General features: G+C 41.5%; 1 protein-coding gene across 4 annotated transcripts; it reads right to left on the bottom strand.

The window, feature by feature from the left end:
- Positions 1–1,218: 1,218 nt before the first annotated feature.
- Positions 1,219–21,980, bottom strand: LOC133663133 (sterol 26-hydroxylase, mitochondrial). 4 transcript variants are annotated; one of them, XM_062067379.1, is made up of 10 exons: positions 21,679–21,980; positions 21,456–21,579; positions 18,332–18,537; positions 14,597–14,796; positions 13,270–13,467; positions 7,329–7,492; positions 6,828–6,994; positions 6,685–6,766; positions 3,249–3,455; positions 1,219–3,190 (listed from the first exon to the last, which is right to left on the bottom strand). In XM_062067379.1, the coding sequence occupies exons 1-10, from the start codon at positions 21,783–21,785 to the stop codon at positions 3,077–3,079; spliced, it is 1,569 nt and encodes a 522-aa protein (XP_061923363.1). In that variant the 5' UTR covers positions 21,786–21,980; the 3' UTR covers positions 1,219–3,076. The 4 variants fall into 4 exon arrangements, with proteins under 4 accessions (XP_061923363.1, XP_061923360.1, XP_061923362.1 ...); XM_062067378.1 differs by having other exon boundaries at positions 1,220–3,190; positions 21,456–21,635; positions 21,702–21,980; XM_062067376.1 differs by having other exon boundaries at positions 21,456–21,980.
- Positions 21,981–23,869: the final 1,889 nt, after the last annotated feature.

Here is a 23,869-nt window from a genome sequence, read left to right as displayed (position 1 = left end):
GGGCCCACCCCTCATGGGAGGGGCCATGGAGGTGGGGTGCAGTGTGGGCTGGGGGGCAAGGCATTGGGCTACATAAGCTAGCTCTTGGGACATGGAATGTCGCCTGGCTGGGGGGGGAGGGAGCCTGGGCTAGTGCGCCAGGTGGAGAGGTTCCGGCTGGATATAGTCGGACTCACTTCAACGCACAGCAAGGGCTCTGGAGCCAGTTCTCTCCAGAGGGGCTGGACTCTCTTCCACTCTGGTGTTGCACGCAGTGAGAGGCGACAGGCTGGGGTAGCAATTCTTGTTGCTCAAAGCCTCCATGATGGAGTTCATCCCAGTGGACCAGAGGGTTCAAAGCCTCCATGATGGAGTTCAACCCAGTGGACCAGAGGGTTCAAAGCCTCCATGATGGAGTACAACCCAGTGGACCAGAGGGTTCAAAGCCTCCATGATGGAGTTCAACCCAGTGGACCAGAGGGTTCAAAGCCTCCATGATGGAGTTCAACCCAGTGGACCAGAGGGTTCAAAGCTTCCATGATGGAGTTCAACCAATTTGTCTTTGAGGGTTCAAAGCCTCCATGATGGAGTTCATCCCATTGGACCAGAGGGTTCAAAGTCTCCATGATGGAGTTCAACCCAGTGGACCAGAGGGTTCAAAGCCTCCATGATGGAGTTCAACCCAGTGGACCAGAGGGTTCAAAGCCTCCATGATGGAGTTCAACCCAGTGGACCAGAGGGTTCAAAGCCTCCATGATGGAGTTCAACTCAGTGGACCAGAGGGTTCAAAGTCTCCATGATGGAGTTCAACCCAGTGGACCAGAGGGTTCAAAGCCTCCATGATGGAGTTCAACCCAGTGGACGAGAGGGTTCAAAGCCTCCATGATGGAGTTCAACCCAGTGGACCAGAGGGTTCAAAGTCTCCATGATGGAGTTCAACCCAGTGGACCAGAGGGTTCAAAGTCTCCATGATGGAGTTCAACCCAGTGGACGAGAGGGTTCAAAGCCTCCATGATGGAGTTCAACCCAGTGGACGAGAGGGTTCAAAGCCTCCATGATGGAGTTCAACCCAGTGTACCAGAGGGTTCAAAGCCTCCATGATGGAGTTCAACCCAGTGGACCAGAGGGTTCAAAGCCTCCATGATGGAGTTCAACCCAGTGGACCAGAGGGTTCAAAGCCTCCATGATGGAGTTCAACCCAGTGGACCAGAGGGTTCAAAGCCTCCATGATGGAGTTCAACCCAGTGGACCAGAGGGTTCAAAGCCTCCATGATGGAGTTCAACCCAGTGGACCAGAGGGTTCAAAGCCTCCATGATGGAGTTCAACCCAGTGGACCAGAGGGTTCAAAGCCTCCATGGCAGGCCCAAACGCATTGTGAGGGTCTGCTGGGAACGTCCTGTCAGAGAGAGTTTCAATTCCCACCTCCGGAAGAACTTTGAACATGTCACGAGGGAGGTGCTGGACATTGAGTCCTAGTGGACCATGTTCCACACCTCTATCGTCCAGGGAGGTGCTGGACATTGAGTCCTAGTGGACCATGTTCCACACCTCTATCGTCCAGGGAGGTGCTGGACATTGAGTCCTAGTGGACCATGTTCCACACCTCTATCGTCCAGGGAGGTGCTGGACATTGAGTCCTAGTGGACCATGTTCCACACCTCTATCGTCCAGGGAGGTGCTGGACATTGAGTCCTAGTGGACCATGTTCCTCACCTCTATTGTCCAGGCGGCCGATTGGAGCTGTTGCCGCAAGGTGGTTGGTGCCTGTTGTGGCGGTAATCCTAGAACCGTGAAGGATGCAGTCAAGCTGAAGAATGAGTCCTATCAGGTTCTTTTGGTTCATAGGACTCCGGAGGCAGCGGACAGGTACCGACAGGCCAAGCGGTGTGCAGCTTCAGCGCTCACAGATGTAAAAACTCAGACATGGGAGGAGTTTGGTGAAGCCATGGAAAACGACTTCTGGATGGCTTCGAAGCGATTCTGGACCACCATCCGCCGCCTCAGGAAGGGGAAGCAGTGCACTGTCAACACTGTGTATGGTGAGGATGGTGTGCTGCTGACACGGTGTATGGTGAGGGTGGTGTGCTGCTGACACGGTGTATGGTGAGGGTGGTGTGCTGCTGACCTCGACTGCGGATGTTGTGGATCGGTGGAGGGAATACTTCAAAGACCTCCTCAATCACACCAACATGTCTTCCTATGAGGAAGCTGTGCCTGGGGAATCTGTGGTGGGCTCTCCTATTTCTGGGGCTGAGGTGAAAAACTTCTTGGTGGAAAATTGGATTGAAGTGACTGGGATGAGAATCAGCACCTCCAGGTCCGAGTCCATGGTTCTCACCCGGAAAATGGTGGAGTGCCATCTCCAGGTTGGGGAGGAGACCCTGCCCCAAGTGGAGGAGCTCAAGTACCTGGGAGTCTTGTTCACCAGTGAGGGAAGAGTGGATGGTGAGATCGACAGGTGGATCAGTGCGGCGTCTTCAGTAATGCGGACGCTGTATCGATCCGTCGTGAGCCGGAAGGCAAAGCTCTCAATTTAGCGGTGGATCTACGTTCCCATCCTCACCTATGGTCATGAGCTTTGGGTTATGACCGAAAGGACAAGATCACGGGTACAAGCGGTCAAAATGAGTATCCCCTGTTAGGGGGCGGGTCTCTCCCTTAGAGATAGGGTGAGAAGAGCTGCCGTCCGGGAGGATCTCAGAGTAAAGTCACTGCTCCTCCACATGGAGAGGAGCCAGATGAGGTGGTTCAGACATCTGGTCAGGATTCCACCCTAGGGAGGTGTTTAGGGAACGTCTGACCAGTAGGAGACCGCGAGGAAGACCCAGGACATGGTGGGGAGACTATGTCTCCCGGCTGGCCTGGGAACGCCTCGGGATCCCCCGGGAGGCGCTGGACCAAGTTGCTGGGGAGAGTGAAGTCTGGGCTTCCCTGCTTAGGCTGCTGCCCCCGCGACCCCACCTCGGATAAGCGGACAAAAATGGATGGATGGAAATATGAAATATCTAATATGAAATACGAATAAGAAAATGTGAGTTTGTGTCCAACGTGGCAACAGGAAGTGCAGGTGTGGCATAGAGACTCCGCCTCCTCACCTCAGCGGTCCACAAAGAGGAGGTTGATGGGCGTGGCCGGGCACAGGAGGGTTCTGGTGATGGGTGTGACGACGGTCCCAGCGGGGTCGGGCCTCACCTCAAACTCTTTGATGAGCTGCGAGGGAAGAGAGCGCTTAGCTGCTCTGATGCTCGCCAGGTGGAGGCGGACTCACCGTGACCAGCAGCAGGTACATCTCCAGCTCCGCCACACGCCGGCCCAGACACGCCCGCACCCCGAAGCCGAACGGCACCGATCCAAAGGGGTGTGGCTTGGCCTTCTCCTCGCCGCCCCGTAGCCATCGCTCCGGCAGGAAGGCGTGCGGGTCGGGGAACACGCTCTCGTCCATCGACACGGCGTAGTGACACAGGTGGAAGAGAGTCTGTGGCCACACATGAAAACAGTCTTTCAGGGGGCGGGGCTAAGGCTAGTTACCCAGGTGTAGTGACACAGGTGGAAGAGAGTCTGTGGCCACACATGAAAACAGTCTTTCAGGGGGCGGGGCTAAGGCTAGTCACCCAGGTGTAGTGACACAGGTGGAAGAGAGTCTGTGGCCACACATGAAAACAGTCTTTCAGGGGGCGGGGCTAAGGCTAGTCACCCAGGTGTAGTGACACAGGTGGAAGAGAGTCTGTGGCCACACATGAAAACAGTCTTTCAGGGGGCGGGGCTAAGGCTAGTCACCCAGGTGTAGTGACACAGGTGGAAGAGAGTCTGTGGCCACATATGAAAACAGTCTTTCAGGGGGCGGGGCTAAGGCTAGTCACCCAGGTGTAGTGACACAGGTGGAAGAGAGTCTGTGGCCACACATGAAAACAGTCTTTCAGGGGGCGGGGCTAAGGCTAGTCACCCAGGTGTAGTGACACAGGTGGAAGAGAGTCTGTGGCCACACATGAAAACAGTCTTTCAGGGGGCGGGGCTAAGGCTAGTCACCCAGGTGTAGTGACACAGGTGGAAGAGAGTCTGTGGCCACACATGAAAACAGTCTTTCAGGGGGCGGGGCTAAGGCTAGTCACCCAGGTGTAGTGACACAGGTGGAAGAGAGTCTGTGGCCACACATGAAAACAGTCTTTCAGGGGGCGGGGCTAAGGCTAGTCACCCAGGTGTAGTGACACAGGTGGAAGAGAGTCTGTGGCCACATATGAAAACAGTCTTTCAGGGGGCGGGGCTAAGGCTAGTCACCCAGGTGTAGTGACACAGGTGGAAGAGAGTCTGTGGCCACACGTGAAAACAGTCTTTCAGGGGGCGGGGCTAAGGCTAGTCACCCAGGTGTAGTGACACAGCTGGAAGAGAGTCTGTGGCCACATATGAAAACAGTCTTTCAGGGGGCGGGGCTAAGGCTAGTCACCCAGGTGTAGTGACACAGGTGGAAGAGAGTCTGTGGCCACACGTGAAAACAGTCTTTCAGGGGGCGGGGCTAAGGCTAGTTACCCAGGTGTAGTGACACAGGTGGAAGAGAGTCTGTGGCCACACATGAAAACAGTCTTTCAGGGGGCGGGGCTAAGGCTAGTCACCCAGGTGTAGTGACACAGGTGGAAGAGAGTCTGTGGCCACACGTGAAAACAGTCTTTCAGGGGGCGGGGCTAAGGCTAGTCACCCAGGTGTAGTGACACAGGTGGAAGAGAGTCTGTGGCCACACGTGAAAACAGTCTTTCAGGGGGCGGGGCTAAGGCTAGTTACCCAGGTGTAGTGACACAGGTGGAAGAGAGTCTGTGGCCACACATGAAAACAGTCTTTCAGGGGGCGGGGCTAAGGCTAGTCACCCAGGTGTAGTGACACAGGGGGAAGAGAGTCTGTGGCCACACGTGAAAACAGTCTTTCAGGGGGTAGGGCTAAGGCTAGTTACCCAGGTGTAGTGACACAGGTGGAAGAGAGTCTGTGGCCACACATGAAAACAGTTTTTCAGGGGGCGGGGATAAGGCTAGTCACCCAGGTGTAGTGACACAGGTGGAAGAGAGTCTGTGGCCACACGTGAAAACAGTCTTTCAGGGGGTAGGGCTAAGGCTAGTTACCCAGGTGTAGTGACACAGGTGGAAGAGAGTCTGTGGCCACACATGAAAACAGTCTTTCAGGGGGCGGGGCTAAGGCTAGTCACCCAGGTGTAGTGACACAGGTGGAAGAGAGTCTGTGGCCACACGTGAAAACAGTCTTTCAGGGGGTAGGGCTAAGGCTAGTCACCCAGGTGTAGTGACACAGGTGGAAGAGAGTCTGTGGCCACACGTGAAAACAGTCTTTCAGGGGGTAGGGCTAAGGCTAGTTACCCAGGTGTAGTGACACAGGTGGAAGAGAGTCTGTGGCCACACATGAAAACAGTCTTTCAGGGGGCGGGGCTAAGGCTAGTCACCCAGGTGTAGTGACACAGGTGGAAGAGAGTCTGTGGCCACACGTGAAAACAGTCTTTCAGGGGGTAGGGCTAAGGCTAGTCACCCAGGTGTAGTGACACAGGTGGAAGAGAGTCTGTGGCCACACATGAAAACAGTCTTTCAGGGGGCGGGGCTAAGGCTAGTCACCCAGGTGTAGTGACACAGGTGGAAGAGAGTCTGTGGCCACACGTGAAAACAGTCTTTCAGGGGGTAGGGCTAAGGCTAGTTACCCAGGTGTAGTGACACAGGTGGAAGAGAGTCTGTGGCCACACATGAAAACAGTCTTTCAGGGGGCGGGGCTAAGGCTAGTCACCCAGGTGTAGTGACACAGGTGGAAGAGAGTCTGTGGCCACACGTGAAAACAGTCTTTCAGGGGGTAGGGCTAAGGCTAGTCACCCAGGTGTAGTGACACAGGTGGAAGAGAGTCTGTGGCCACACATGAAAACAGTCTTTCAGGGGGCGGGGCTAAGGCTAGTCACCCAGGTGTAGTGACACAGGTGGAAGAGAGTCTGTGGCCACACATGAAAACAGTCTTTCAGGGGGCGGGGCTAAGGCTAGTCACCCAGGTGTAGTGACACAGGTGGAAGAGAGTCTGTGGCCACACATGAAAACAGTCTTTCAGGGGGCGGGGCTAAGGCTAGTTACCCAGGTAACATTCCTCTTAAAGGGAACAGACCACCCCAAGAAGTGGGCGGGTCCAAAGTTAAAGTGACAGTGCAGCCAATGAGATGGGTTCATACTGAAGCTTGAGGCAGTTGCTATGGCAACTGCAGCCTAGAAAAACCTATTTGTGTTTTTTAACACTTAAAACACATTTTCAGTTAAAATAATTATTTCTAAATGAACGGATTAAAACATAATTCATGCAAAGAACTGACCTCTCTGAAATAGCATAAGTTAGCATAGACAATGTAGCAAGGTGTTATAAAAAGAATACAAGTTAGCATAGACAATGCTAGCAAGGTGTTATAAAAAGAATACAAGTTAGCATAGACAATGCTAGCAAGGTGTTATAAAAAGAATACAAGTTAGCATAGACAATGCTAACAAGGTGTTATAAAAAGAATACAAGTTAGCATAGACAATGTAGCAAGGTGTTATAAAAAGAATACAAGTTAGCATAGACAATGCTAACAAGGTGTTATAAAAAGAATACAAGTTAGCATAGACAATGCTAACAAGGTGTTATAAAAAGAATACAAGTTAGCATAGACAATGCTAACAAGGTGATATAAAAAGGTTTCTCACCCCTTTAGGAAAAAGATGTCCTCCCACCACGATGTCACCGTCCACGGTAAGGCGAGCGTTCCCTGGCACCACAGGATACATCCTGGACCACAACAAGGTCGTCAATTCCAGTGGACTCCTCCCCCAGGACCAGGTCTACACACCTCAGGGTCTCCCTCACCACCGCCTTCAGGTAGGGCATCTTGGCCACGTCCTCACCGTCGGGCATCCTGTGGGCGGGGCAAATGCGCAGCACTTCCTGGTGCAGCCTCTCCTGGATGGCGGGCTCCCTGGCCAGGTGGTACAAAGCCCAGGAGATGGTGTTGGAGGTCTGCCAAGCACAAGAAGAAGGTGGCTGTGGCTGTGGGTGTGGCTGTGGGTGTGGCTGTGGGTGTGGCTTTGGGTGTGGATGTGGCTGTGGATGTGGCTGTGGCTGTGGGTGTGGCTGTGGGTGTGGCTGTGGCTGTGGGTGTGGATGTGGCTGTGGGTGTGGCTGTGGCTGTGGGTGTGGATGTGGATGTGGGTGTGGCTGTGGCTGTGGCTGTGGCTGTGGCTGTGGGTGTGGATGTGGCTGTGGGTGTGGGTGTGGCTGTGGGTGTGGCTGTGGGTGTGGGTGTGGCTGTGGCTGTGGGTGTGGCTGTGGCTATGTGTCGGCACTGGCTCACCGTGTCCACACCCGCCAGGAGGAGCTCCGTCACGCTGCCCAGGATCTCTGACATGCTCATCTGCTGGCTGAGGAGCAGGTGAGTCAGGTACGCACCTTCCAGGTCCACATCCTCCTGGTGCTGCTGCTCCAGCTCCTCCATCTTCTTCTGGACCAGCTCCTCAGCTAGTGCAGAGTACATGTTAGACAACACAGCAGCTAGTGCAGAGTACATGTTAGACTACACAGCAGCTAGTGCAGAGTACATGTTAGACTACACAGCAGCTAGTGCAGAGTACATGTTAGACAACACAGCAGCTAGTGCAGAGTACATGTTAGACTACACAGCAGCTAGTGCAGAGTACATGTTAGACTACACAGCAGCTAGTGCAGAGTACATGTTAGACTACACAGCAGCTAGTGCAGAGTACATGTTAGACTACACAGCAGCTAGTGCAGAGTACATGTTAGACTACACAGCAGCTAGTGCAGAGTACATGTTAGACAACACAGCAGCTAGTGCAGAGTACATGTTAGACTACACAGCAGCTAGTGCAGAGTACATGTTAGACTACACAGCAGCTAGTGCAGAGTACATGTTAGACTACACAGCAGCTAGTGCAGAGTACATGTTAGACTACACAGCAGCTAGTGCAGAGTACATGTTAGACAACACAGCAGCTAGTGCAGAGTACATGTTAGACAACACAGCAGCTAGTGCAGAGTACATGTTAGACTACACAGCAGCTAGTGCAGAGTACATGTTAGACAACACAGCAGCTAGTGCAGAGTACATGTTAGACAACACAGCAGCTAGTGCAGAGTACATGTTAGACTACACAGCAGCTAGTGCAGAGTACATGTTAGACAACACAGCAGCTAGTGCAGAGTACATGTTAGACTACACAGCAGCTAGTGCAGAGTACATGTTAGACTACACAGCAGCTAGTGCAGAGTACATGTTAGACAACACAGCAGCTAGTGCAGAGTACATGTTAGACTACACAGCAGCTAGTGCAGAGTACATGTTAGACAACACAGCAGCTAGTGCAGAGTACATGTTAGACTACACAGCAGCTAGTGCAGAGTACATGTTAGACAACACAGCAGCTAGTGCAGAGTACATGTTAGACTACACAGCAGCTAGTGCAGAGTACATGTTAGACAACACAGCAGCTAGTGCAGAGTACATGTTAGACAACACAGCAGCTAGTGCAGAGTACATGTTAGACTACACAGCAGCTAGTGCAGAGTACATGTTAGACTACACAGCAGCTAGTGCAGAGTACATGTTAGACTACACAGCAGCTAGTGCAGAGTACATGTTAGACTACACAGCAGGTAGTGCAGAGTACATGTTAGACAACACAGCAGCTAGTGCAGAGTACATGTTAGACTACACAGCAGCTAGTGCAGAGTACATGTTAGACAACACAGCAGCTAGTGCAGAGTACATGTTAGACTACACAGCAGCTAGTGCAGAGTACATGTTAGACAACACAGCAGCTAGTGCAGAGTACATGTTAGACTACACAGCAGCTAGTGCAGAGTACATGTTAGACTACACAGCAGCTAGTGCAGAGTACATGTTAGACTACACAGCAGCTAGTGCAGAGTACATGTTAGACAAGACAGTTGACCTTTGCCCTGGTGAGTGTATCAGGATGTTCTGACCTCAGAGAGATGTCAGTCAATAACCTCAGCAGGTTAATGATTGACAGCAGGTCAGACACTTACAGAGCATATATCAGTGATACAGATGTCTATATGATATAGTGATGTAGGATGATGTTTACCATCACTAAGTCATAGGTGATAGGATGATGTTTACCATCACTAAGTCATAGGTGGTAGGATGATGTTTACCATCACTAAGTCATAGGTGATAGGATGATGTTTACCATCACTAAGTCATAGGTAGTAGGATGATGTTTACCATCACTAAGTCATAGGTGATAGGATGATGTTTACCATCACTAAGTCATAGGTGGTAGGATGATGTTTACCATCACTAAGTCATAGGTGGTAGGATGATGTTTACCATCACTAAGTCATAGGTGATAGGATGATGTTTACCATCACTAAGTCATAGGTGGTAGGATGATGTTTACCATCACTAAGTCAACTTTACAAGCTGGGAAGTAAAAGTCAGGACTTGAAGTACAAAAACCATCTGTTTGAAATGTACTTTGTTTGTTTTCAACCTGCATCATAAGTAATCTGATTACTAGTCTTATTGACTAATGATTACTATTCCTATTGACTAATGATTACTAGTCTTATTGACTAATGACTACTAGTCTCATTGACTAATGAATACTATTTATATTGACTAATGATTACTAGTCTTATTGACTAATGACTACTAGTCTTATTGACTAATGAATACTATTTATATTGACTAATGATTACTAGTCTTATTGACTAATGATTACTATTCCTATTGACTAATGATTACTAGCCTTATTGACTAATGACTAATAGTCTCATTGACTAATGAATACTATTTATATTGACTAATGATTACTAGTCTTATTGACTAATGACTACTAGTCTCATTGACTAATGAATACTATTTATATTGACTAATGATTACTAGTCTTATTGACTAATGAATACTATTTATATTGACTAATGATTACTAGTCTTATTGACTAATGACTACTAGTCTTATTGACTAATGAATACTATTTATATTGACTAAGGATTACTAGTCTTATTGACTAATGACTACTAGTCTTATTGAGTAATGAATACTATTTATATTGACTAAGGATTACTAGTCTTATTGACTAATGACTACTAGTCTTATTGACTAATGAATACTATTTATATTGACTAATGACTACTAGTCTCATTGACTAATGATTACTATTCTTATTGACTAATGAATACTATTCTTATTGACTAATGAATACTATTCTTATTGACTAATGACTACTAGTCTCATTGACTAATGATTACTAGTCTTATTGACTAATGAATACTATTTATATTGACTAATGATTACTAGTCTTATTGACTAATGACTACTAGTCTTATTGACTAATGAATACTATTTATATTGACTAATGATTACTAGTCTTATTGACTAATGACTAATAGTCTCATTGACTAATGAATACTATTTATATTGACTAATGATTACTAGTCTCATTGACTAATGAATACTATTTATATTGACTAATGATTACTAGTCTTATTGACTAATGACTACTAGTCTTATTGACTAATGAATACTATTTATATTGACTAAGGATTACTAGTCTTATTGACTAATGACTACTAGTCTTATTGACTAATGAATACTATTTATATTGACTAATGACTACTAGTCTCATTGACTAATGACTACTAGTCTTATTGACTAATGAATACTATTCTTATTGACTAATGACTACTAGTCTTATTGACTAATGATTACTATTCTTATTGACTAATGACTACTAGTCTTATTGACTAATGACTACTATTCTTATTGACTAATGATTACTATCCTTATTGACTAATGAATAAACACCAGGGTAAAGGTCATATCCTAGCACTTACCTAACCCTATATATATATATATACCCTAACCCCTAACCCTAAACCCCAAACATAACCCCTAACCCTAACCTTATGTGGTAGTAAGAGGTAGTATGTGGTAATAAGAGGTAGTAGTATGTGGTAGTAAGAGGTAGTATGTGGTAGTAAGAGGTAGTATGTGGTAGTAAGAGGTAGTATGTAGTAGTAAGAGGTAGTATGTGGTAGTAAGAGGTAGTATGTAGTAGTAAGAGGTAGTATGTGGTAGTAAGAGGTAGTATGTAGTAGTAAGAGGTAGTATGTGGTAGTAAGAGGTAGTATGTAGTAGTAAGAGGTAGTATGTAGTAGTAAGAGGTAGTATGTAGTAGTAAGAGGTAGTAAGAGGTAGTATGTAGTAGTAAGAGGTAGTAAGAGGTAGTATGTAGTAGTAAGAGGTAGTATGTAGTAGTAAGAGGTAGTATGTAGTAGTAAGAGGTAGTATGTAGTAGTATGTGGTAGTAAGAGGTAGTAAGAAGTAGTAAGAGGTAGTAAGAGGTAGTATGTAGTAGTATGTGGTAGTAAGAGGTAGTATGTAGTAGTAAGAGGTAGTAAGAGGTAGTATGTAGTAGTATGTGGTAGTATGTAGTAGTATGTGGTAGTATGTAGTAGTAAGAGGTAGTAAGAGGTAGTATGTAGTAGTATGTGGTAGTAAGAGGTATAGTAAGAGGTAGTAAGAGGTAGTATGTGGTAGTAAGAGGTAGTATGTGGTAGTAAGAGGTAGTATGTAGTAGTAAGAGGTAGTATGTGGTAGTAAGAGGTAGTATGTAGTAGTAAGAGGTAGTATGTGGTAGTAAGAGGTAGTATGTAGTAGTAAGAGGTAGTATGTAGTAGTAAGAGGTAGTAAGAGGTAGTATGTAGTAGTATGTGGTAGTAAGAGGTAGTATGTAGTAGTAAGAAGTATAGTAAGAGGTAGTAAGAGGTAGTAAGAGGTAGTATGTAGTAGTAAGAGGTAGTATGTGGTAGTAAGAGGTAGTATGTAGTAGTAAGAGGTAGTATGTGGTAGTAAGATGTAGTATGTAGTAGTAAGAGGTAGTATGTAGTAGTAAGAGGTAGTATGTAGTAGTAAGAGGTAGTAAGAGGTAGTAAGAGGTAGTAAGAGGTAGTATGTAGTAGTAAGAGGTATAGTAAGAGGTAGTAAGAGGTAGTATGTAGTAGTAAGAGGTAGTATGTAGTAGTAAGAGGTAGTATGTAGTAGTAAGATGTAGTAAGAGGTAGTATGTAGTAGTAAGAGGTAGTTTGTGGTAGTATGTAGTAGTAAGAGGTAGTATGTAGTAGTAAGAGGTAGTAAGAGGTAGTATGTAGTAGTAAGAGGTAGTATGTAGTAGTAAGAGGTAGTATGTAGTAGTAAGAGGTAGTATGTGGTAGTATGTAGTAGTAAGAGGTAGTATGTAGTAGTAAGAGGTAGTATGTGGTAGTATGTAGTAGTAAGAGGTAGTATGTAGTAGTAAGAGGTAGTATGTGGTAGTATGTAGTAGTAAGAGGTAGTATGTAGTAGTAAGAGGTAGTATGTGGTAGTATGTAGTAGTAAGAGGTAGTATGTAGTAGTAAGAGGTAGTATGTAGTAGTAAGAGGTAGTAAGAGGTAGTATGTAGTAGTAAGAGGTAGTATGTAGTAGTAAGATGTAGTAAGAGGTAGTATGTAGTAGTAAGAGGTAGTAAGAGGTAGTATGTAGTAGTAAGAGGTAGTAAGAGGTAGTATGTAGTAGTAAGAGGTAGTATGTGGTAGTAAGAGGTAGTATGTAGTAGTAAGAGGTAGTATGTGGTAGTAAGAGGTAGTATGTGGTAGTAAGAGGTAGTATGTAGTAGTAAGAGGTAGTATGTGGTAGTAAGAGGTAGTATGTAGTAGTAAGAGGTAGTATGTGGTAGTATGTAGTAGTAAGAGGTAGTATGTAGTAGTAAGAGGTAGTATGTGGTAGTATGTAGTAGTAAGAGGTAGCATGTAGTAGTAAGAGGTAGTATGTAGTAGTAAGAGGTAGTTAGGGTTAGGGAGGTAGTAAGAGGTAGTATGTAGTAGTAAGAGGTATAGTAAGAGGTAGTAAGAGGTAGTATGTAGTAGTAAGAGGTAGTATGTAGTAGTAAGAGGTAGTAAGAGGTAGTATGTAGTAGTAAGAGGTAGTAAGAGGTAGTATGTAGTAGTAAGAGGTAGTATGTAGTAGTAAGAGGTAGTAAGAGGTAGTATGTAGTAGTAAGAGGTAGTATGTGGTAGTATGTAGTAGTAAGAGGTAGTATGTAGTAGTAAGAGGTAGTATGTAGTAGTAAGAGGTAGTATGTAGTAGTAAGAGGTAGTAAGAGGTATTATGTAGTAGTAAGAGGTAGTATGTAGTAGTAAGAGGTAGTATGTGGTAGTATGTAGTAGTAAGAGGTAGTAAGAGGTAGTAAGAGGTAGTATGAGATACTCACAGACTAGAAAGAGGTGATCCCAGACGGAGACAAAGGTGTTCCAGTAGGGCAGGTAAGGCCACATAGATCTAGGGAAGAGGACTATGATGGGAGACAAACGGAACATTTCTCCTACAGACCAGATGAACTTCTGAGTCTCTTCTGGAACTTTCTGCTCCAAACATCCCATCCTGCTCTCAAACACCACCGAGCAGATGCCTGCAGCACACATGCACGGACACCATTGCAAAGGACTACAATAACAATACTAATACTTATACTAATACTAATATATATATATACCTACTAATACTAATACTTATATATATATATACATACTAATACTTATATATATATATACTAATACTAATTATATATATATATATATATATATATATATATATATATATATATATATATATATATATATATATATATATATATATATATATATATATATATATATATATATATATATATATATATATATATATACATATATACAAACCCCGTTTCCATATGAGTTGGTAAATGGTGTTAAATGTAAATATAAACAATGATTTGCAAATCCTTTTCAAGCCATATTCAGTTGAATATGCTACAAAGACAACATATTTCATGTTCAAACTCATAAACTTGATTTATTTCTAGCATTGAGCTAGCACATGTGCTTTCTATGATGAATGTGACAGAGAAGTAACATATTTGATTTCTCCACTTTCACTTTCACTTTGCTGCTAGCCTAACTGCTATCAGTATGCTAAGCTAGCAAGGAGGGACGTGCCTCGCTGTGCAGGTTAGTGAGCAAGGCAGTAAACACCTTTTTAACAACTTTGTGTAAAACTATACCAACTGGAAATGGATGCTTAGAATGATATTGTTTTGAAGGATTACTAGTGTACATAAATATCACACAAATATAGACTTGCAGTATCGTCAGCTCAATAATGTTTCATCTAAATGTCTTTCATAATATCTAAATGTTTTCATAATAACTAAATGTTTTCATAATATCTAAATGTTTTCATAATAACTAAATGTTTTCATAATATCTAAATGTTTTCATAATATCTAAATGTTTTCATAATAACTAAATGTTTTCATAATAACTAAATGTTTTCATAATATCTAAATGTTTTCATAATATCTAAATGTTTTCATAATAACTAAATGTCTTTCATAATAAGAAAAAGTGTTTAATAAAAAGAAAAAGTGTTGAATAAAAACAGAGTGACATGTGCTGCCCCCTGTGGCCACAAGTAGAAGTGCACAGTGGCAGGCGTCCTAAAGGGGCGGAGCTAGTTGGTGGTGTAGAAGAGTTTAGTGCAAAGAGTAAATGTGATTGGACCTTCAAAGGCAAACTTGTAGAGTTCCTGGGTGACCTGGTGAACCATCACCCCGTCACCACTGGTAGTCCTCAGCCAGCGCAGGCGGACCACCAAGTCCTGGACCACCTGGTTGATCCTGCCCGAGTAAGAACCCACGTGGTGCGGCTTCAGTAGGCGCGGGTTCAGAATACTGCGAATACGATGCCACTTTATGCCCATCCTGCAAAACATACATGTACTTACTTATATCTCATGCTAGTACTATGTCTACAACTAGTACTTACTTATATCTCATGCTAGTACTCTGTCTGCAACTAGTACTTACTTATATCTCATGCTAGTACTCTGTCTACAACTAGTACTTACTTATATCTCATGCTAGTACTCTGTCTGCAACTAGTACTTACTTATATCTCATGCTAGTACTCTGTCTGCAACTAGTACTTACTTATATCTCATGCTAGTACTCTGTCTACAACTAGTACTTACTTATATCTCATGCTAGTACTCTGTCTACAACTACTACTTACTTATATCTCATGCTAGTACTCTGTCTACAACTAGTACTTACTTATATCTCATGCTAGTACTCTGTCTACAACTTATGTCTAATGCTAGTACTTACTTATATCTCATGCTAGTACTCTGTCTACAACTTATGTCTAATGCTAGTACTTACTTATATCTCATGCTGGTACTCTGTCTACAACTTATGTCTAATGCCAGTACTTACTTATATCTCATGCTAGTACTCTGTCTACAACTTATGTCTAATGCTAGTACTTACTTATATTTCATGCTAGTACTCTGTCTACAACTTATGTCTAATGCTAGTACTTACCTATATCTCATGCTAGTACTCTGTCTACAACTTATGTCTAATGCTAGTACTTATATCTCATGCTAGTACTCTGTCTACAACTTATGTCTAATGCTAGTACTTACTTATATCTCATGCTAGTACTCTGTCTACAACTAGTACTTACTTATATCTCATGCTAGTACTCTGTCTACAACTAGTACTTACTTATATCTCATGCTAGTACTCTGTCTACAACTTATGTATAATGCTAGTACTTACTTATATCTCATGCTAGTACTCTGTATACAACTTATGTCTAATGCTAGTACTTACTTATATCTCATGCTAGTACTCTGTATACAACTTATGTCTAATGCTAGTACTTACTTATATCTCATGCTAGTACTCTGTCTACAACTTATGTCTAATGCTAGTACTTACTTATATCTCATGCTAGTACTCTGTATACAACTTATGTCTACAACTAGTACTTACTTATATCTCATGCTAGTACTCTGTATACAACTTATGTCTAATGCTAGTACTTACTTATATCTCATGCTAGTACTCTGTCTACAACTTATGTCTAATGCTAGTACTTACTTATATCTCATGCTAGTACTCTGTATACAACTTATGTCTACAACTAGTACTTACTTATATCTCATGCTAGTACTCTGTCTACAACTTATGTCTAATGCTAGTACATACTTATATCTCATGCTGGTACTCTGTCTATAACTTATGTCTAATGCTAGTACTTACTTATATCTCATGCTAGTACTCTGTCTACAACTTATGTCTAATGCTAGTACTTACTTATATCTCATGCTAGTACTCTGTCTACAACTTATGTATAATGCTAGTACTTACTTATATCTCATGCTAGTACTCTGTATACAACTTATGTCTAATGCTAGTACTTACTTATATCTCATGCTAGTACTCTGTCTACAACTTATGTCTAATGCTAGTACTTACTTATATCTCATGCTAGTACTCTGTATACAACTTATGTCTACAACTAGTACTTACTTATATCTCATGCTAGTACTCTGTCTACAACTTATGTCTAATGCTAGTACATACTTATATCTCATGCTGGTACTCTGTCTACAACTTATGTCTAATGCTAGTACTTACTTATATCTCATGCTAGTACTCTGTCTACAACTTATGTCTACAACTAGTACTTACTTATATCTCATGCTAGTACTCTGTCTACAACTTATGTCTAATGCTAGTACATACTTATATCTCATGCTGGTACTCTGTCTACAACTTATGTCTAATGCTAGTACTTTCTTATATCTCATGCTAGTACTCTGTCTACAACTTATGTCTGATGATAGTACTTTCTTATATCTCATGCTAGTACTCTGTCTACAACTTATGTCTAATGCTAGTACTTTCTTATATCTCATGCTAGTACTCTGTGTACAACTTATGTCTAATGCTAGTACATACTTATATCTCATGCTAGTACTCTGTCTACAACTTATGTCTAATGCTAGTACTTTCTTATATCTCATGCTAGTACTCTGTCTACAACTTATGTCTAATGCTAGTACTTTGTCTACAACTTATGTCTAATGCTAGGACATACTTATATCTCATGCTAGTACTCTGTCTACAACTTATGTCTAATGCTAGTACTTTCTTATATCTCATGCTAGTACTCTGTGTACAACTTATGTCTAATGCTAGTACTTTCTTATATCTCATGCTAGTACTCTGTCTACAACTTATGTCTAATGCTAGTACTTTGTCTATAAGTTATGTCTAATGCTAGTACTTTGTCTATAAGTTATGTCTAATGCTAGTACTTTGTCTATAAGTTATGTCTAATGGTAGTACTTAGTAGCTAAGTTAGAAGTTATGTCTAATGGTAGTACTTTGTCTATAAGTTATGTCTAATGGTAGTACTTAGTAGCTAGGTTAGAAGTTATGTCTAATGGTAGTACTTAGTAGCTAAGTTAGAAGTTATGTCTAATGGTAGTACTTTGTCTATAAGTTATGTCTAATGGTAGTACTTAGTAGCTAAGTTAGAAGTTATGTCTAATGGTAGTACTTTGTCTAGAAGTTATGTCTAATGATAGTCATCTGTGTGCAAGTTATGTCTAACGGTAGTACTGTGTCTATAAGTTATATCTAATGGTAGTACTTTGTGTAGAAGTTATATCTAATGGTAGTACTTTGTGTAAAAGTTATATCTAATGGTAGTACTTTGTGTAGAAGTTATATCTAATGGTAGTACTTTGTGTAGAAGTTATATCTAATGGTAGTACTTTGTGTAGAAGTTATATCTAATGGTAGTACTTTGTGTAGAAGTTATATCTAATGGTAGTACTTTGTGTAGAAGTTATATCTAATGGTAGTACTTTGTGTAGAAGTTATATCTAATGGTAGTACTTTGTGTAGAAGTTATATCTAATGGTAGTACTTTGTGTAGAAGTTATATCTAATGGTAGTACTTTGTGTAGAAGTTATATCTAATGGTAGTACTTTGTGTAGAAGTTATATCTACGAGTGTAAACATGATGTGGAATGAGGAAGTGTCCAAAGTTGGTAGCAAACATGGCGGCCTTTTGACCAATCACTTGGGCTTACATGTGCTAACTAAGTTAGTAGTTTGAGAGTGTAATTAGATGTGCTAACTAAGTTAGTAGTTTGAGAGTGTAATTAGATGTGCTAACTAAGTTAGTAGTTTGAGAGTGTAATTAGATGTGCTAACTAAGTTAGTAGTTTGAGAGTGTAATTAGATGTGCTAACTAAGTTAGTAGTTTGAGAGTGTAATGATATGTGCTAACTAAGTTAGTAGTTTGAGTGTAGCAGCTAGTTGACTCCAGTCACATTCCTCAATCACAAGTTTCAAGTCTAACAGGAAAGACTGAATTCCAGCAAGGTGTCAATCAAGAAGGAAGACCCGCCCCCAAAAGAGAAGCACACTCACTCTGAGAGGGGCCCGTGGGCTTGATGCCGCAGTTCCCTGTAGGCCCTCCAGTGTGGCATGTCAGTGCGCACAGGAAGTGGTCCTTCTTGCCTCAGCACCTCCTCGATCAGCTGGGCGCTGGCCACGTTCACCACCACTAGGGGGCCATAGGTGGACTTCCACAGGGGCCCGTAGATCTTCTTGTGCTCTATCTGCAAACATGAAGTCTTCACACACTCAATACTTTGTATTCACACTCAAACATGAAGTATTCACACACTCAATACTTTGTTTTTACACTCAAACATGAAGTATTCACACACTCAATACTTTGTATTCACACTCAAACATGAAGTATTCACACACTCAATACTTTGTATTCACACTCAAACATGAAGTCTTCACACACTCAATACTTTGTTTTTACACTCAAACATGAAGTCTTCACACACTCAATACTTTGTATTCACACTCAAACATGAAGTCTTCACACACTCAATACTTTGTTTTTACACTCAAACATGAAGTCTTCACACACTCAATACTTTGTATTCACACTCAAACATGAAGTCTTCACACACTCAATACTTTGTTTTTACACTCAAACATGAAGTCTTCACACACTCAATACTTTGTATTCACACTCAAACATGAAGTCTTCACACACTCAATACTTTGTATTCACACTCAAACATGAAGTCTTCACACACTCAATACTTTGTATTCACACTCAAACATGAAGTCTTCACACACTCAATACTTTGTTTTTACACTCAAACATGAAGTCTTCACACACTCAATACTTTGTTTTTACACTCAAACATGAAGTATTCACACACTCAATACTTTGTTTTTACACTCAAACATGAAGTATTCACACACTCAATACTTTGTTTTTACACTCAAACATGAAGTATTCACACACTCAATACTTTGTTTTACACTCAAACATGAAGTCTTCACACACTCAATACTTTGTTTTTACACTCAAACATGAAGTATTCACACACTCAATACTTTGTATTCACACTCAAACATGAAGTATTCACACACTCAATACTTTGTATTTACACTCAAACATGAAGTATTCACACACTCAATACTTTGTTTTTACACTCAAACATGAAGTATTCACACACTCAATACTTTGTATTCACACTCAAACATGAAGTCTTCACACACTCAATACTTTGTTTTTACACTCAAACATGAAGTCTTCACACACTCAATACTTTGTATTCACACTCAAACATGAAGTCTTCACACACTCAATACTTTGTTTTTACACTCAAACATGAAGTCTTCACACACTCAATACTTTGTTTTTACACTCAAACATGAAGTATTCACACACTCAATACTTTGTTTTTACACTCAAACATGAAGTATTCACACACTCAATACTTTGTTTTTACACTCAAACATGAAGTATTCACACACTCAATACTTTGTTTTTACACTCAAACATGAAGTCTTCACACACTCAATACTTTGTTTTTACACTCAAACATGAAGTATTCACACACTCAATACTTTGTTTTTACACTCAAACATGAAGTCTTCACACACTCAATACTTTGTTTTTACACTCAAACATGGAGTATTCACACACTCAATACTTTGTATTCACACTCAAACATGAAGTATTCACACACTCAATACTTTGTATTTACACTCAAACATGAAGTCTTCACACACTCAATACTTTGTTTTTACACTCAAACATGAAGTATTCACACACTCAATACTTTGTTTTTACACTCAAACATGAAGTCTTCACACACTCAATACTTTGTTTTTACACTCAAACATGAAGTCTTCACACACTCAATACTTTGTTTTTACACTCAAACATGAAGTCTTCACACACTCAATACTTTGTTTTTACACTCAAACATGAAGTCTTCACACACTCAATACTTTGTTTTTACACTCAAACATGAAGTATTCACACACTCAATACTTAGTTTTTACACTCAAACATGAAGTATTCACACACTCAATACTTTGTATTTACACTCAAACATGAAGTCTTCACACACTCAATACTTTGTTTTTACACTCAAACATGAAGTCTTCACACACTCAATACTTTGTTTTTACACTCAAACATGAAGTATTCACACACTCAATACTTTGTTTTTACACTCAAACATGAAGTATTCACACACTCAATACTTTGTTTTTACACTCAAACATGAAGTATTCACACACTCAATACTTTGTTTTTACACTCAAACATGAAGTATTCACACACTCAATACTTTGTTTTTACACTCAAACATGAAGTCTTCACACACTCAATACTTTGTTTTTACACTCAAACATGAAGTATTCACACACTCAATACTTTGTTTTTACACTCAAACATGAAGTCTTCACACACTCAATACTTTGTTTTTACACTCAAACATGAAGTATTCACACACTCAATACTTTGTTTTTACACTCAAACATGAAGTATTCACACACTCAATACTTTGTTTTTACACTCAAACATGAAGTATTCAAGCACCCCCCGCGACCCCGAACGGGACAAGCGGTAGTAAAATGGATGGATGGATGGTTGTTGTTTTTTAAAAAAATTTCTGAAAAGCTTTCTCCAAAAGTAGAAGTTGTTGATGGTAATATTAGAACATATTTAAGAATTGACAACCTAAAGTACTTTTCTTCTTAAGTACAAAAAAAAAACCATGTGATTTCACTTCCTGGTTCCATGTCCCGCCCTCTCTCGTCTCTGATTGGCCTGTGCCCTACTCTCCACCAATGGCGGCTCGTCTCAGTTAACAAGCAGCCAATCATGGACGTTGTTACACGTCAAGCAACCAATCATCATTGACGTCTAGTTTGTCACCTGCCCGTACACTTGCTTTATACTTCTTTCTTTTTTTGTCATGAAAAACCTCACTTTTGACGATGAAAACCATAATTGTTGTTGTTGTTGTTGGCAAGACTTCAACACACATTGTCGGTCGGGAAAAAGGACAAATATATATTTGAATGTTTATATAATAGACTATAGATGTAAACATGACAGAAGGATGAACTTATTGAGTGCATCACGTGTTCAACAAGGCGTCGCTATGGTGACCAGTGATGATGCATGCTGGGACAACAACAACAACAACAACAACAATTAACTCACTTGCATCTGCTGCGTGGTGTTGAAGTATCTCTTGCCAAAGAGCCAGTAAAGTGTGGTGAGGAAGCTGGGTCCTTGCAGCTCCTCCATGCTCTTAAGTGCACTCAGCTTCACTCCTTCTCCTCCCATCAGTGCACTCAGCTTCACTCCTTCTCCTCCCTCCTTCATGCTCTTCTTCACTCCTTCTCCTCCCTCCTTCATGCTCTTCTTCACTCCTTCTCCTCCCTCCTTCATGCTCTTCTTCACTCCCTCCTTCATGCTGCTGCAGGTGGAAGAAGAAGAGAAGATGTGGCGTCTCGCCGACATGACAGCGCCGTGAAGCCGCGACAACATGCTGGGCTGCAGTGGAAATGGCGCCTCCCGCCTCCGCCTGCGCCGCCTGCACCTCCTCCGCCGGCTCGCACGTCTGCGGGAGTCCGCGCGCGTGCGCACGCGCACACCCTCGGTGTGACACGAAGCGAGACGTACCCGGGGCCGTGTCACGTGACCCGGGGAACGTTCTGTAACCACTGAGGAGGACAAACAATCATTAGGCGGTCCGAGCCGATACCGAGTCGAATCCGGGATGCGGTATCGGCACTTGCGATACTTTGGCGAGTGTACCGAACGTGTCCGCCCATGTATGTACTTCATATAATACCATAGCATGTACTATATAAGTGAAGTATATTGGCGTGAGTGCAGTATTTGTACTATATAAGTGAAGTATATTGGCGTGAATGCAGTATTTGTACTATATAAGTGAAGTATATTGGTGTGAATGCAGTATTTGTACTATATAAGTGAAGTATATTGGTGTGAATGCAGTATTTGTACTATATAAGTGAAGTATATTGGCGTGAATGCAGTATTTGTACTATATAAGTGAAGTATATTGGCGTGAGTGCAGTATTTGTACTATATAAGTGAAGTATATTGGCGTGAATGCAGTATTTGTACTATATAAGTGAAGTATATTGGCGTGAATGCAGTATTTGTACTATATAAGTGAAGTATATTGGCGTGAATGCAGTATTTGTACTATATAAGTGAAGTATATTGGCGTGAGTGCAGTATTTGTACTATATAAGTGAAGTATATTGGCGTGAATGCAGTATTTGTACTATATAAGTGAAGTATATTGGTGTGAATGCAGTATTTGTACTATATAAGTGAAGTATATTGGCGTGAATGCAGTATTTGTACTATATAAGTGAAGTATATTGGTGTGAATGCAGTATTTGTACTATATAAGTGAAGTATATTGGCGTGAGTGCAGTATTTGTACTATATAAGTGAAGTATATTGGCGTGAGTGCAGTATTTGTACTATATAAGTGAATTATATTGGTGTGAATGCAGTATTTGTACTATATAAGTGAAGTATATTGGCGTGAATGCAGTATTTGTACTATATAAGTGAAGTATATTGGTGTGAATGCAGTATTTGTACTATATAAGTGAAGTATATTGGCGTGAATGCAGTATTTGTACTATATAAGTGAAGTATATTGGTGTGAATGCAGTATTTGTACTATATAAGTGAAGTATATTGGCGTGAGTGCAGTATTTGTACTATATAAGTGAAGTATATTGGCGTGAATGCAGTATTTGTACTATATAAGTGAATTATATTGGTGTGAATGCAGTATTTGTACTATATAAGTGAAGTATATTGGCGTGAATGCAGTATTTGTACTATATAAGTGAAGTATATTGGTGTGAATGCAGTATTTGTACTATATAAGTGAAGTATATTGGCGTGAATGCAGTATTTGTACTATATAAGTGAAGTATATTGGTGTGAATGCAGTATTTGTACTATATAAGTGAAGTATATTGGCGTGAGTGCAGTATTTGTACTATATAAGTGAAGTATATTGGCGAGAATGCAGTATTTGTACTATATAAGTGAAGTATATTGGTGTGAATGCAGTATTTGTACTATATAAGTGAAGTATATTGGCGTGAATGCAGTATTTGTACTATATAAGTGAAGTATATTGGTGTGAATGCAGTATTTGTACTATATAAGTGAAGTATATTGGTGTGAATGCAGTATTTGTACTATATAAGTGAAGTATATTGGCGTGAGTGCAGTATTTGTACTATATAAGTGAAGTATATTGGCGTGAATGCAGTATTTGTACTATATAAGTGAAGTATATTGGCGTGAATGCAGTATTTGTACTATATAAGTGAAGTATATTGGCGTGAATGCAGTATTTGTACTATATAAGTGAAGTATATTGGTGTGAATGCAGTATTTGTACTATATAAGTGAAGTATATTGGTGTGAATGCAGTATTTGTACTATATAAGTGAAGTATATTGGTGTGAATGCAGTATTTGTACTATATAAGTGAAGTATATTGGCGAGAATCACAACAAGAAAATCCCTCCAAGTAAAGAAAAATGATGTTTTTAACAACATAAATA

This window comes from Entelurus aequoreus, linkage group LG13 (assembly GCF_033978785.1).
Source record: "Entelurus aequoreus isolate RoL-2023_Sb linkage group LG13, RoL_Eaeq_v1.1, whole genome shotgun sequence".
NCBI lineage: Eukaryota > Metazoa > Chordata > Actinopteri > Syngnathiformes > Syngnathidae > Entelurus > Entelurus aequoreus.
The sequence above is the reverse complement of the archived record's forward strand: the minus strand, read 5'-3'. Positions and strand labels throughout refer to the sequence as shown.